This window comes from Lepidochelys kempii, chromosome 4 (genome assembly GCF_965140265.1).
Source record: "Lepidochelys kempii isolate rLepKem1 chromosome 4, rLepKem1.hap2, whole genome shotgun sequence".
NCBI lineage: Eukaryota > Metazoa > Chordata > Testudines > Cheloniidae > Lepidochelys > Lepidochelys kempii.
Window position 1 is genome coordinate 120,533,639 of NC_133259.1, and position 15,688 is coordinate 120,549,326.

At 44.9% G+C, this 15,688-nt stretch overlaps 1 protein-coding gene across 1 annotated transcript in view; it reads right to left on the reverse strand.

Annotated features, from left to right (window-relative positions):
• HGFAC (HGF activator) overlaps window positions 1-15,688 on the reverse strand; it is a 69,188-nt gene that overhangs the window by 38,157 nt on the left and 15,343 nt on the right. The window contains exons 4-5 of the mRNA XM_073340141.1: window positions 6,249-6,322; window positions 1,787-1,909 (exon numbers count right to left, since the gene is read on the reverse strand). Of these exons, the coding sequence (XP_073196242.1) occupies window positions 1,787-1,909; window positions 6,249-6,322 (197 nt within the window). The remainder of the gene's footprint in view (window positions 1-1,786; window positions 1,910-6,248; window positions 6,323-15,688) is intronic.

Here is a 15,688-nt window from a genome sequence, read left to right on the forward strand (position 1 = left end):
ATCTAATGCATCCTTGCAAGCAGAGATGACCCGTGCCTGCCGCTAGTTGTGGGGGGGCAGAGTGAGGGCAGCAACTTCAGCAAATGCTACTGAGCGTGCTCTGTCCACGTGAGCATACTCAGTACAATCCAAGCGACAACTCGAGGTGGGGGGGGAAGGGGATGTGGCGCATGGCCCTGCCAAGCATGGCCTCTGCTTGCAAGCAGCAGATTAGGCACTTTATCTGCCTCACTCCCGGAGAGGGGGTCCCAGATGTGGATTGCAAGCAGGGACAGGCACCTCCCTGCAGCCTGCACTTAGGTGTCTAATTCTTTGAGGGGTGGGTCTTAGGACACATCCTTCTTACTGGAAACTCCCATTGGCTAGCTCTGGCAGGTCCTTGGCTAACATACTGGCTTTTGTGGATCTCATTCTTAGGCACCCATCTCTCCCCATTCATTGTATAAGGAGCCTAGACACCTACTCAGGCTTTGTGAATCACGGTGTTCCAGTGATTTTCTAGATGTCTAAAAGTTACACGTCCCAACACTCAATGTTGCAATGCCCAAGTCCCTTTGTAGATCCAGGCTTATATGCTAATCAAACAATTTGTGCTTTAACCTTTGTAATAGAAGCACCTAGCCACCATGGTGTTAAGTGCTATGACTAATAGTAGAATAAATTAGAAATAAAAATAGAGGCCGGTTGGGCCAGATGGCCTTCTCCTGCTTTTAAAATGTCATATGCTCCTGTGAACAAGACAGTGGCACCATTCGGCAAGCCCCCTCATAGTTAATTCACGAAAAGTGAGAAAGAAAAATCAGAGTAAAATACAATGACATTCATCCCAGTTTTATGTATTCCCTCACAGCTGTTAGTTTGGCAGAATGGTTCTTACAGATGAAGGCTGTAATGGGGTGCTGCAGCCTGTACCGTACACATTGTACATATCCCATCAAGTGGCTCCCGAGCAGCAGGAAAAGAATTTCATTGAACAACAAAGAGAAACGAGTGCTTTCATGGGACCTTATTCTGTTCTTATACTGGAGAATCAGGAGCAACACCCTGACCACAGTGAAGTTATTTTGCCAAAGGCAGTGCTAGCCCATTGGGGCCCTAAGCAGGAATATTTTTGCCCCACCTCCACAATACATACTAAAAAAGTGAGTAAGGGGCCAGCCCCCTTGAGTTTCTCGGGGCCCTAAGCAAATGCTTAATCTGCTTATGCCTAGCACCAGCACTGCATACTGTTGTAAAACTGGTGTAATAGTATAAGAGCCTTATGGTCTGATAACTCCCACTTACCCTGGTGTAAATCTGGAATAACTCAAGTGACGTCAATGGAATTACACTGGTGTAAAATCACTGAGAGCATGGTAAGATCCTTAATGGGCACATGTGCACATACTCTGGGATATAGTGCCTTACCTAAAATTATTTTGGTTGTCATGTCTCTTTACCCTAAGTACCATATAATATAATTATTCTTTTCTAAGCATGTATGCTAATCTCCAAGTCTGAGTACGGGGATTGGGGGGGGGGGGGAGAGTCTTATTGTATGATTCTTAGCCTAATACTTTAATGGTGGTTCAGATCAGGTTTGAATTTATAACTGTATAATTAAGCTATTTTCAGCTGTCCTGTCAGTTGATAGTCAGCTTGTCTATCATAATCACTTGGAAACCAGCCTACACAAACATTCATGTCTTAGTGTTCTCTAACATCACAACAACATTACCTTTTCACTAACAAACTTGGACAAGTCCTCTACCTCTAATATCCATTGCTCATTAAATAAGGCACTTACCAATTTCGCAGTCTTTTCCTGTGAATGCCTCAGGACATGCGCAGTGATAAGAACTATGATCATAGGCAACGGAACAGGTCCCTCCATTTTTGCATGGGCTCTTTGCACAATAATCTGAGAAATCTATAAATAAATTATTGTTAATAACTGCCAGACAGCTCAGTCTTTGTTTTGTCAGACATTGGCCCGTTATGCAGAATAGTAACACTTTGAATTCAGATGCCTTATGGCTTTAATATCACCATTTGATCTCACTAAAACCATGTTTATTCAGCTGTTCCTTTTTAAATTGCACAATAGATTTATCTTGATCTATAAAACTACACAACTCAGTGAGCTGAATTCTCCTCCACCACTGAAATAAATGGGTTTATAATGATATAACTGAAGCAAAATTTGACACATGATCATTATTCACAATATTGATAAGTCAAGTCCAGTCAAGTCAGCAGGTATCATGTGAGGATAGGGGACAAATGTCCACAAGATGGAGCTGTTCCTTTACACTAGTGATAAAAAAAAAAAGTCTGAAGCTCTCATTTGCCCGGATTAATGCCCTGTGTATTTTACATAGCAACATAACTAAGTGGGATTATGTCTCTCCTTTTGATTATATAAATTATACATTCCTGGTAGTAGACTCTGGTGCATTCTAAAACTAAGGTAAGTGGGATGATGCCGAATTTCCTAATAGGAAGAGAAGGAGCAGATCAAATTAAGTTAGAACAAACAAACTGCATCAAACTAGTAAACTATAAAGTTTCCTATTCTCCAAAAGTATTTTTTAAAAACATGAAAAAAAACCTGTCAGCACTACTTCCCAGTCAGTGGTGTCAAGTGGGAGGGGTGTTGTCAAGTGGAAGGGGCAGCCAAGCCAAATTTCAGCAAGTGGCATTGCAATCTGGCACACGAGGTAACACCACCACTCAAATGGTGCTGTGACGCCGGGCATGGAGAGTCTGTCCCTCCACAGTGCCAGGCGGGGAGTCAGGCTGAGAACTCAGCTCTCGGGGGCACCTGCTCATGAACTATGGTGGTAAAAGGGAGAGCAGACTCTCCGGCGAGAGGAGACCTGGGAGAGGAACTGGAATTCCCTTCACCCCTGAAATATTTGAACTGGCACCACTGCTCTCAGTCCCCGTGAAGTCAATTGAGGGAGGCTGCCTTTTACATGACAAAGTACCATATAAAGTTCATAATACTTTTTAATGGGATAACACTAGTTAACAAAAGACACTCGGTTAACTCATCAAGTGGTATAAACCAGCGTCTCACCACTGAGGCCAATTGATCTAGCTGAGAGGCTGGCCCAATATTTGTCCTACATTTGAATTCTTTATCTAATGCTTCCTAGCCAAATTCTGCCATGAAGACAATACAGAATTACACCATTGAGCTGTTCTTTGAGCAGGGTGCTGTGCTGCCAACATGCCAATTCTGCCAAGTAGACAATCCAACATGTAAAAATATACCCACACATAAAGACTGAAGCAAAGCACTTGAGGCCAGTTCCTAAAATTCACTGCATTGGTGTAAGTCTGGAGTAATTCCACTGAAGTCAAGGCATTAGCTCCAGATTTACAATGGTGTAACTGAGATCAGTATCTAGGCCTGTGTACATATACTGGTAGTCACACCCAAGGAGAACATCAAAAAAAGCATGTAAACACAATGACTATGCTGCTGCTTCTTCCATTTTATAGTTATGAAATATCTGTATTATATAGTGTTTCATCACTACATATTCCTGTAATTTTCAATCTGCTGCTCTCTCCCTGGGTCATCCCTCAGTATAGTGGAGCACATGGCAAATCATTTTTGGTACCACCCCTAAGTCAGCAAATCAGAACCCCTAGCTCTGTCCTTCTCTCTTTCATTGGAACCCCTCATTATATTCCCTATATAACCCCATATATATCCCTGGGTCATTTCCCATCGGTCTTCCCCTGGCATCCTCATCTCTTCTCCCCTCTGCTTCACTATTTATCGTTTGGACAGCCCAGGTACTCCTGCAACTTCCATATCAGGGATGTGCTCCTACAGCACAGGAGTATTCTGGCCAGATTGTTTCTTCCTGCCTGGAACGCTTCCCAGAGTTATGGATCCCTGGTAAACATGGTGCCCCAAGCAGCTGTCCATCCAGTCTGTGCCTAGAGCCATCCCAGGATATCATCCCTCCTTTGTGAGAAAACCCTCACTTGACTCCTTTCACAACTGCTAACAACCATCTTGAGTTCAACTTCTCCAGAGCCCTGCTGAAGTAGTGAGTCACCTGCTCTCAGCAGTCTGACCACATCACCCAACTTCCTGGACTACTTCCAATTTGGATAGGACACTTTTCACCATACTGATATGGCTCTTCTCTGGGAGTTTAACTAGCTAGTACATGTTTCTGATCTGATAACGCCCCTCTGTTTATTAATGGTGCAGACAATTTCACAAGATCCAGCCACACATTAGTATGCAACCAACTGGGTCCAAAATCGCTTACATCTAAAAGAGTTTGCTACAGACCTTTACTTCCTATTTTATGCGGACAATCAAAATGACGTGCATACAGTACTATTGCTCTTTGCTATATAAAATCTGTGGGAAAATCCTGCCCGTGTTCAGCTGACGACCCTTTTCATTGTTCTCAGCTTCTTCTGCAATGAACGCTGATATTTCCTCATCCTCTTTGAAGAAGTCACTTCAATATCTTTTTTTTTCATATGAATCCTTCATAAGACAATCTATTTTTGAAGCTCTACCCTCTTTCTGTGCATTATTCAGGAAATAGTAGCTGACAGTAGAGTATCTGTGTGTTTAGCGTGAGGAAGAAAATATTTCCTTATTTATTAAAAAAATGCAACTGTTTAAAAGAAATTACAAACAAAACAAAAAAAGTCAGAGACACAGCCAGAACTGTTTTGTCATCTGATGATGTGGTAGAGGGGAACAGGAACAGCCTACAAGTGTAACTCAGTGAGGAGGAAGGATGGTCTAGTGGCTAGAACACCAGGGCAAGGGAGACGTGGCTTCCAGTCTCTGCTCCACCACAAACTCCTCCAAGACCTTGGGTAAGTCACCGAGCCTCGGTTCCCCATAAATACATGAAGGATGAGATACTACTGTAACAGGGGCCATACAAGTACCATAAATAGGAAGATACCCCCCCAAATGGTCACTTGTTTGTGCAGAAGGCTAGTCCTGGGCACATCAATTAAAAGAAGGTGATTCCTGTAAAAACAGAGCACCAGGCACTATTCCTTCCTTCAGAAATGGCGCCTACTGTGCCAGATGCCCATGGAATAACACAGCTAGTTTACAATGAAAGGGTTGCCTGACACGGTTTACTTTGCCCACTGCTATTATTAGAAAGATTGCTTTAATTCCATAACTTACCAAATGAAACACAGTTCCATTACATAAGCGCAGAGTGCAGTGCTAGCAACCTCATGAATTCAGTGCTCCTGCAGCATGACTACATTTAGAGCCGTAATTTGCCAGGACTACTTGTGTGCCTTCTTTGTGTGCCCAAATGCTGCATGCAGGACTTGCTTTCCTCCTATCTGCTAAATCTTGGGAAGCCAAGAAAGGGAGGCAGGGAAGATGTTGAACCTGGAGAGTGTGAGTGTGAAAGCCCAAAGGGAGATAGGCTGTTTTTTTCTATATAGCCTTTTGGCAGACTAGCAGTCACGTCACTTCCATACCTGGATATTCCTACAGGGCATCTAAACATGCTGCTGATCCCTCCAGACCTAGAGCTGGTGACTGATGCAGAATGTATTATAGGGGGAGTGAGTCCAGGATTCATCCATATCCTTTCCCCAGAAAGATACTGTTTTGCATGCCTGGCAATATGAGATGAAGTTGGGCCTCACCTATAGCGAGTAGGATTTTCCCTATGCACAGGAATAGCACTGACATTTAACCAAAGAATGGGGCTCAGGCTTTAATTTCACAGCATGGGGTACTGAAAACATACATGGGAACAGAGTGCGCGAGTGTGATGGACAAATGACAGGTTTCACTTTCCAGCACTGATCCAGACTCCAGAAAAAAAGTTTAAACCCAACACTATTATATGAATAGTTCATATTTTAATATTTTTAAAATAGAGAAAGGCCCAGATCCTCAGTTGCTGTAAATCAGTGTAGCTATACAGACATCAGTGTAGCTACACCAGCCGAAGATCTGGCCTCTAGCGTGCATACCGCACAAGAAATAACCTAGTAAGTTCCTTATTCTGTGGAAATATCATCCTTCCCCTACTTCCACTTCCCTGTGTTATGTCCAACCTTGATTGTGAGATCCCCAGAACAAGGGTTTCACCTTTTACTTGTCTATAAAGCATCATGCACTCTTGATGGATTAATAATAAATCACCATCTAATAATAATTAATAACAAAATACTGGATATTGCGGGGCAATTGTCCTTTTCAGAGGCTTGTTGCTGATGTTATTAATTACTTGTCTTACCTACATGGTCTTTGGACACAGAAGCACAATAACCCCACTTCCTGTCGCGATCATAGTTATGTGTGGTTGAACACCTGAAAGAATTAAAAGTGTAGTTTAATGCAGCTTTGTAAACAACCCTGCATCAACTGAGACAAGAACATCCTTCAAAACCACTTAGTATGAACTATTAAGAGCTGATATTTTATTTATTTTAATTACAGCAGTAGTAAGGACAGTAATACTTAGGGGTGATCTGCAAAAGGCATTTAAACAGATGTGATTAATAAAGAAGACCTGAAAAAAAATTGTTGTGGGTATTTTTATTTTTTTTCCTTAAAGTTGTTTTATTTTCTGCTTGCTTTTTACTGTGGAAACATCAGGAATGCCAAGTCTTGTTAACCCTGGTTTTGCTGGAGGAATCACTCGGGGTCTTTGAGTTGAGCATTGTCAAGGTTCCTCCCCCACTCTGAACGCTAGGGTACAGATGTGGGGACCTGCATGAAAACCTCCTAAGCTTATCTTTACCAGCTTAGGTCAAAACTTCCCCAAGGTACAAAATATTCCACCCTTTGTCCTTGGATTGGCCGCTACCACCACCAAACAAATACTGGTTACTGGGGAAGAGCTGTTTGGAAACGTCTTTCCCCCCAAATACTTCCCAAAACCTTGCACCCCACTTCCTGGACAAGGTTTGGTAAAAAGCCTCACCAATTTGCATAGGTGACCACAGACCCAAACCCTTGGATCTGAGAACAATGAAAAAGCATTCAGTTTTCTTACAAGAAGACTTTTAATAGAAATAGGAGTAAATAGAAATAAAGAAATCCTCTCTGTAAAATCAGGATGGTAGATACCTTACAGGGTAATTAGATTCAAAACATAGAGAATCCCTCAAGGCAAAACCTTAAGTTACAAAAAAGATACACAGACAGAAATAGTTATTCTATTCAGCACAATTCTTTTCTCAGCCATTTAAAGAAATCATAAACTAACACATACCTAGCTAGATTACTTACTAAAAGTTCTAAGACTCCATTCCTGTTCTACCCCCGACAAAAGCAGCATATAGACAGACACACAGACCCTTTATTTCTCTCCCTCCTCCCAGCTTTTGAAAGTATCTTGTCTCCTCATTGGTCATTTTGGTCAGGTGCCAGCGAGGTTACCTTTAGCTTCTTAACCCTTTACAGGTGAGAGGAGTTTTCCGCTGGCCAGGAGGGATTTTAAAGGTGTTTACCCTTCCCTTTATATTTATGACACGCCCCCCAAATCTCAGCTAGGGTGAAACACTGGCTGGGATTTCTTCCTGGAGCTCTAGGAAAAACACAGTTAATAAGTTTCAGAGTAACAGCCGTGTTAGTCTGTATTCGCAAAAAGAAAAGGAGGACTTGTGGCACCTTAGAGACTAACCAATTTATTAGAGCATAAGCTTTCGTGAGCTACAGCTCACTTCCTCAGATGCATATCGTGGAAACTGCAGCAGGCTTTATATATACACAGAGAATATGAAACAATACCTATTCCCACTCTCACAAATCTTGGGAGACAGGCTAGTCCTTGCCTACAGACAGCCCCGCAACCTGAAGCAAATACTCACCAACAACCACATACCACACAACAGAACCACTAACCCAGGAACTTATCCTTGCAACAAAGCCCGTTGCCAACTGTGCCCACATATCTATTCAGGGGACACCATCACAGGGCCTAATAACATCAGCCACACTATCAGAGGCTCGTTCACCTGCACATCCACCAATGTGATATATGCCATCATGTGCCAGCAATGCCCCTCTGCCATGTACATTGGTCAAACTGGACAGTCTCTACGTAAAAGAATAAATGGACACAAATCAGATGTCAAGAATTATAACATTCATAAACCAGTCGGAGAACACTTCAATCTCTCTGGTCACGCGATCACAGACATGAAGGTCGCTATCTTAAAACAAAAAAACTTCAAATCCAGACTCCAGCGAGAAACTGCTGAATTGGAATTCATTTGCAAATTGGATACTATTAATTTAGGCTTAAATAGAGACTTGGAGTGGCTAAGTCATTATGCAAGGTAGCCTGTTTCCTCTTGTTTTTTCCTACCCCCCCCCCCAGATGTTCTGGTTTAACTTGGATTTTAACTTGAAGAGTGGTCAGTTTGGATGAGCTATTACCAGCAGGAGAGTGAGTTTGTGTGTATATGGGGGTGGGGGGGATGTGAGAACCTGGATTTATGCAGGAAATAGCCCAGCTTGATTGTCATGCACATTGTGTAAAGAGTTGTCACTTTGGATGGGCTATCACCAGCAGGAGAGTGAATTTGTGTGGGGGGGTGGAGGGTGAGAAAACCTGGATTTGTGCTGGAAATCACTTTAGATAAGCTATTACCAGCAGGACAGTGGGGTGGGAATAGGTATTGTTTCATATTCTCTGTGTATATATAAAGCCTGCTGCAGTTTCCACGATATGCATCTGAGGAAGTGAGCTGTAGCTCACGAAAGCTTATGCTCTAATAAATTGGTTAGTCTCTAAGGTGCCACAAGTCCTCCTTTTCTTTTTACAGTTAATAAGACACATGCATCTCTAAATATACTACCAAGTACATAAAGACTAACAATATTTTCCACATCTCAAGGATGATTTTAACCAGTTGATTCTGGGAAACTTTCACGGGAGAGTGCATCAGCCACTTTGTTAGAAGCTCCTGAGATGTGTTGGATGTCGATATCAAAATCTTGGAGAGCTAAACTCCACCGAAGAAGTTTTTTGTTATTTTCTTTGACGGTGTGAAGCCACTTCAGTGCAGCATGGTCGGTTTGCAGGTGGAAACGCCATCCCCAAACATAGGGGTGTAGCTTTTCCAGAGCGTAGACATGGCGTAACATTCTTTTTCAGTGACTGACCAGTTGCTTTCCCTCTCAGACAGTTTTTTGCTGAGAAACACTACAGGGTGGAATTCTTGATCAGGTCCTTTCTGCATTAAAACTGCTCCCACACCACGCTCGGACGCATCTGTGGTTACTAGGAACGGTTTGTCAAAGTCTGGGGCCCTTAGTACAGGGTCAGACATGAGTGTCGCTTTAAGCTTGTTAAAGGCCTTCTGACATTTTTCGATCCACTGAACAGCATTTGGCTGTTTCTTTTTGGTTAGGTCTGTCAGTGGGGCGGCGATTTGGCTGTATTGCAGTACAAATCGTCTGTAATAACCGGCCAAGCCTAAGAAGGATTGAACCTGTTTCTTTGACTTTGGGACAGGCCACTTTTGGATAGCATCCACTTTGGCCTGTAGGGGGCTGATAGTTCCTTGACCCACCTGGTGTCCAAGGTAAGTCACTCTGTTTAGGCCTGTTTGACACTTCTTAGCCTTAACAGTTAGTCCTGCCTCCCTTATGCGCTCAAGGACTTTTTGTAGATGTTCCAGGTGGTCTGCCCAGGAATCCGAAAATATGGCCACATCGTCAAGGCAGGCGACTGCATATTCTCCTAATTCTGCTAGGAGACCATCTACAAGTCTTTGGAAGGTGGTGGGTGCATTTCACAGCCCGAAAGGGAGTACATTAAATTCATACAGCCCGAGATGTGTGGTGAAGGCTGACCTTTCCTTGGCAGATTCATCTAGCGGTACCTGCCAGTACCCCTTGGTTAAGTCCAAGGTAGAGATGAACTGGGCCCGTCCCAGTTTCTCTAATAGTTCATCTGTGCGTGGCATTGGATAGTTGTCTGGGCGAGTTACAGCATTTAGCTTACGGTAGTCCACACAAAAACGTATTTCCCCATCTGGTTTGGGAACTAAAACCACTGGAGATGCCCATGCACTTCCAGAGGGGCGGATTACACCCATCTGTAACATATCCTGGATCTCCCGTTCTATAGCAGTTTTAGCTTGAGGAGACACCCAGTAAGGTTGGACTCTAATTGGGTGAGCATTTACCTGTGTCAATGGAGTGGTATGCCCATTCAGTCAGTCCTGGGGTGGCTGAGAACGTTGGCGTGTAGCTAGTGCACAGCTCCTTGATCTGCTGTCACTGCATACGCCCAAGGGTCATGGAGAGGTTCACCTCTTCCACACCACCAGCACTTTTCCCTTCATAGTAGACATCTTTAGGCCACTCAGCGTCGTCTCCTCCCTGGGCTGTAAACTGACAAACCTTTAATTCTCTGGAATAAAAGGGCTTTAGAGAATTAATATGGTACATCTTAGGCTTTTGGTTGGAGGTGGGGAATGCTATGAGATAATTAACAGCTCCCAGGCACTCCTGGACCGTGAATGGCCCTTCCCACGATGCTTCCATTTTATGGGCCTGGAGCGCCTTTAAGACCATGACCTGGTCTCCTACTTTGAAGGAACGCTCTCTGGCATGTTTATCATACCAGGCTTTTTGCTCTTTTTGAGCATCCTGTAAGTTTTCTCTAACAAGGGCTAAAGAGGTTCGGAGGGTGTTTTGTAGGTTGGTTACAAAGTCCAGAATGTTAGTTCCTGGAGAACGTGTAAATCCCTCCCATTGCTGCTTCACCAACTGCAATGGCCCCTTAACCTCACGGCCATATACAAGTTCAAATGGGGAAAACCCTAAACTGGGGTGTGGTACAGCTCTGTAGGCAAAGAGCAACTTCTGCAACATTAGGTCCCAATCATTGGAGTGCTCATTTACGAATTTACATATCATGGCCCCCAAAGTTCCATTAAACTTCTCCACCATGCCATTTGTTTGATGGTGGTAAGGAGTGGCAACCAAGTGATTTACCCCATGAGCTTCCCAAAGGTTTTCCATAGTTCCTGCCAGGAAATTAGTCCCTGCATCTGTGAGGATGTCGGAGGGCCAACCTACCCTGGCAAAAATGTCTGCTAGTGCCTGGCACACACTTTTAGGTGTTGCTTAGAGCTACTGCTTCCGGCCATCGGGTGGCAAAATCCATGAAAGTCAGTATGTACTGCTTTCCTCTGGGTGTCTTTTTCGGAAAAGGACCCAGAATATCCACAGCTACTCGCTGAAATGGAACTTCAATGATGGGGAGTGGCTGGAGAGGGGCTTTGACCTGGTCTTGGGGTTTTCCCACTCTTTGGCATACTTCACAAGACCGGACATAGGTAGAAACCTCCTTGCCCATTCCCTCCCAGTGGAATGATCCCCCCCAAACGGTCTTTTGGTCCTGTTCACCCCAGCATGGCCACTAGGGTGATCGTGGGCTAAGCTCAAGAGTTTGGCCCGGTATTTAGTTGGAACTACCAACTGTCTCTGAGGATGCCAGTCTTCCTGGTGTCCACCAGAAAGAGTTTCCTTGTATAAAAGTCCTCTTTCTACAACAAACCTGGATCGATTAGAAGAGCTGAGAGGTGGTGGGTTGCTCCGAGAGGCGGTGGGTTGCTCCGTGCCGCCGTCCAAGCTCTCTGGAGGCTTTCATCTGCTTCCTGTTCAGTCTGGAACTGTTCCCTTGATGCTGGAGAAATCAGTTCCTCATTGGATTGTGGACCTATGCTTGGTCCCTCTGGAAGTGATGTAGGGGATGGGGCTGTTTCCGTTGACTGTGAACCGCTTTCCGCTGGTGCACTATGTTAGCATTCAGGCTCTGACTGAGCCTCTTGTGTAGGGTTATCAGCTGCTGCCGGTTCAGGTTCGGTGGGGCCCTCTTGCGTTGAGGTTGCAAGTACTGGATTCAGTGCTGGCAATAGGTCTGGTGTTGGTTGTTCAGCTGGTTCTGGTTCTGGGATTGGTTCCATCTGGGTCTCTGGGACTGGATCCACTACTGCTGTTGCCTGGGGTCCGGGTCCATCACCTCTGACTGGGTCCTGATAGAAGTTTCCAGAATAGAGCTAGGCCTCACGGCTTGCTTAGCCTGGCTGCGGGTGACCGTTCCCTCCCTCTTGGCCCGCTTCACATGATTGGCCAAGTCTTCCCCCAACAGCATGGGGATGGGATAATCATCATAGACTGCAAAAGTCCACATTGACCAGCCCTGGTACTGGACAGGCAACTTGGCTGTAGGCAAATTGAATGAGTTGGACTTGAAGGGTTGAATTGTCACTTGGATCTCTGGGTTGATTAAATTGGGGTCCACTGAGGAAGCATGGATAGCTGACACTTGTGCTTCGGTGTCCCTCCATGCGGTGACCTCTTCCCGCCCACACTCACAGTTTCCCTCCGCTCCAAGGGTATCTGGGCCTGCGGACCTCTGGTGTGATTCCGGTGCAATGAACTGTAATCTGTTGGGGTTCTTGGGGCAGTTGGCCTTTACATGCCCCAGCTCATTACATTTAAAACATCGTCCAGCTGATGGGTCACTGGGACGAGGAGGGTTGCTGGAGAACGGGGTGGTGGGACGATAAGGGGTATGGAGGGTTCTTTGGGAGGTATGTGGGGCTTTGGGCGGCCCCCGGTAATAGAGTGTGGTCTGGGGTTGTCCCTTCTGGTCTCCGCTCCAACTGCGACCAGTTTTCTTCTTCTCGGCCACCTCCACCCATCTGGCTCCAATCTCTCCTGCCTCGATTACAGTTTTGGGCTTCCCATCTAGGATGTATCTTTCTATTTCCTCAGGAAACGTCTTTCCCCCCAAATATTTTCCAAAACCTTGCACTCCACTTCCTGTACAAGGTTTGGTAAAAAGCCTCACCAATTTGCATAGGTGACCACAGACCCAAACCCTCGGATCTGAGACCAATGAAAAAGCATTCAGTTTTCTTACAAAAAGACTTTTAATAGAAATAGGAGTAAATAGAAGTAAAGAAATCCCCCCTGTAAAATCAGGATGGTAGATACCTTACAGGGTAATTAGATTCAAAACACAGAGAATCTCTCTAGGCAAAACCTTAAGTTACAAAAAAGATACACAGACAGAAATAGTTATTCTATTCAGCACAATTCTTTTCTCAGCCATTTAAAGAAATCATAATCTAACACATACCTAGCTAGATTACTTACTAAAAGTTCTAAGACTCCATTCCTGGTCTATCCCCGGCAAAAACAGCATATAGACAGACAGAGACCCTTTATTTCTCTCCCTCCTCCCAGCTTTTAAAAGTATCTTGTCTCCTCATTGGTCATTTTGGTCAGGTGCCAGCGAGGTTACCTTTAGCTTCTTAACCCTTTACAGGTGAGAGGAGTTTTCCTTTGGCCAGGAGGGATTTTAAAGGGGTTTACCCTTCCCTTTATATTTATGACAAGCATTCTGACCTCTCTCACCTTAATTGAAGGTTACATGATGCCAAAGTGGGGACAATTAGCATCTTTTCTGTCTGGCCTGCCATGTTTAGGGGTGAGACAGTGCCACAAAAACCACTTACCTCCCCTCTATCACATGGAAGTGGTGATCATCACAAGGACCCTCTATGCATGACTCAAAGAAAGGGAAGGATCTGACCCCAGAAAATGATGAATGACAAGTTTCTTTTAATAGAGTCTCATAGGAGAGTGCGCTGTCTGGTCAGCAGGCCTAGTGACCAGGGCCAGCTGCTGTAGTCTCTTTTCAGTTCAATGTGTTAGGGACCCCCTAAACGGGGTTCAGCTGGGTCAGCTTTCTTTTCGGTAGCTTCCCATCCTTGGGCTATGCATAAGGGAATCTAGGGGAGGTAGGGAGAACCCAGGCCCTCCCTCTCCACCAGGTCCTGGCCCAGGGTCCTGAAAGTGTGCCAGCATGGACTGGCCTATGCTTGGCCTGCCTCCTGTTCATCTTCCCCAGGCCACTTCCTACCTCACCCAATGTCTCAGTTTGGGGCATGGATGTTGTTTGATTATAGTCCTTTGTTCCAAATCCCCAGAGTCTCAGGGCCGATGCAGGCAACCCTCTGGCTCTCCCTATAGCAAGGGGAAGAGGAGAAAGACTCAGAGCTGGATCTCCTCAGTAAGAGCTCCTTCTCCTCCTGTAGCAGGGCAGTACTCCTCCAGGAAATGGCTTCTCTCCTCCCCCTGCCCCTCTGGCCTGGGTTGCTGGAGCTCTTTTTATAGTGTTCCTTTCCCCAGGAGCATTGCTCAGCTGCGCCTGAGGGGGACAGCTATCCTAGCCCAGTACTGCTTCAGCCTTGGCTGTAGTGAGGGGTCCGTAAACCCCATCACAGGTCTGAAGAGTAAATTAGCTGACAAAGATGCTCATGAGCACAGTACAGACATAGGGCCACTACAGGCTACCATAGTTAATTTACTTTATCATACCCAAAGGCACCTATATTAACTTCCTTCTTGTTGTTGCTCTATAAATTCCCATTACACATTTATCATCCTACTCTACCTTGTGAGATTATCCTTTTTAAAATTAATTAGCATCAATTTAATTCAAGCTCCTGGGGAATAAACACTGGGGATAAAAAGGAACTTTGTGAAAGATACATCCCCCCCTACCTCCCTTCAGTTAAAGACAGGCTACGAACAGATGTGGAACTGAGAGCTGAGTCCTCCAGCAAAACCAAGGAAATCCTGACTTAGCATTCCTGATATTACTAAGATTAAAAAAGAAAAGACAAAAATAAACATCTAAAAGAATATATGAAGGCTGGCTTTATTCATCATAATTAAGATAGAGCCTAACCCATTTTTGCTTTTTGAAAGTAACCTCTTATAAATTGTAGAGATGGGGGAAGTTGTCCACAAAGGGACTTTTCTCTGCTTTCTATGGCAAATGTGCTTTTTTTTCTGTTCCTCAAAGTATTTCCACTTTTTAGCCGCCCAGACAGGAATAATTACAAATGAGGAACTATAAAACGGTGATTTCCAGATTCACCGACAGAATCTCAACTCTTTGCAACAGTAAGGGTCAAATGCTGCTCCCCTTTTTTGAGTGCTTCTCACTTTCTAATGGATTTCATCCTCTGTTGAGGGAACTATTATCCTTATTTTACAGAAAGGGCATGAAGACACAGCATAGATTAAGTCATTTATCCAAGGTCACACAGGAAGTTTGCAGCTGAGCTGAGAACTGAACCCAGGTCATCCACAGCCCAAACCAGAGAGAGCCCTGGCCCTTGGCCTTTAGCCCATCCTTTTTACCCTACTCTGATGTATCATAATAAATATTACCTGTAGAGGGAGTATCCCCACAGAATAACAGCATGACAGTGGAGTGTTATAAAGAAAGGTGCTTTTCATAGAATCCTAGGACTGGAAGGGACCTCTAGAGGTCATCTAGTTCAATCCCCTGCACTCATGGCAGGACTAAGTATTATCTACACCAGCGTTTCTCAAACTGGGGTCCATGGACTCCTGGGGTTCCAAGGGTGCTCCAGGGAGTCTGTGGGCCCAGCTGTTTAACTCCTCCCCACTCCCTCAACTCCTCAGCCTCCCTCCCAGTGCCTGCTTCACACCAGGAAACAACTGTGAAACAGGCGGTGGGAGGTAGGGGGAGGAGTAGTGACCCTGGGTCCGCGCTGCTCCTGGAAGCGGCCAGCACGTCCCTGCGGCCAGACAGGGCAGGGAGTCTCCGTGCGCTGCCCCCGGCCTGAGCGCTGACTCTGCAGCTCTCATTGGCTGGGAATTATG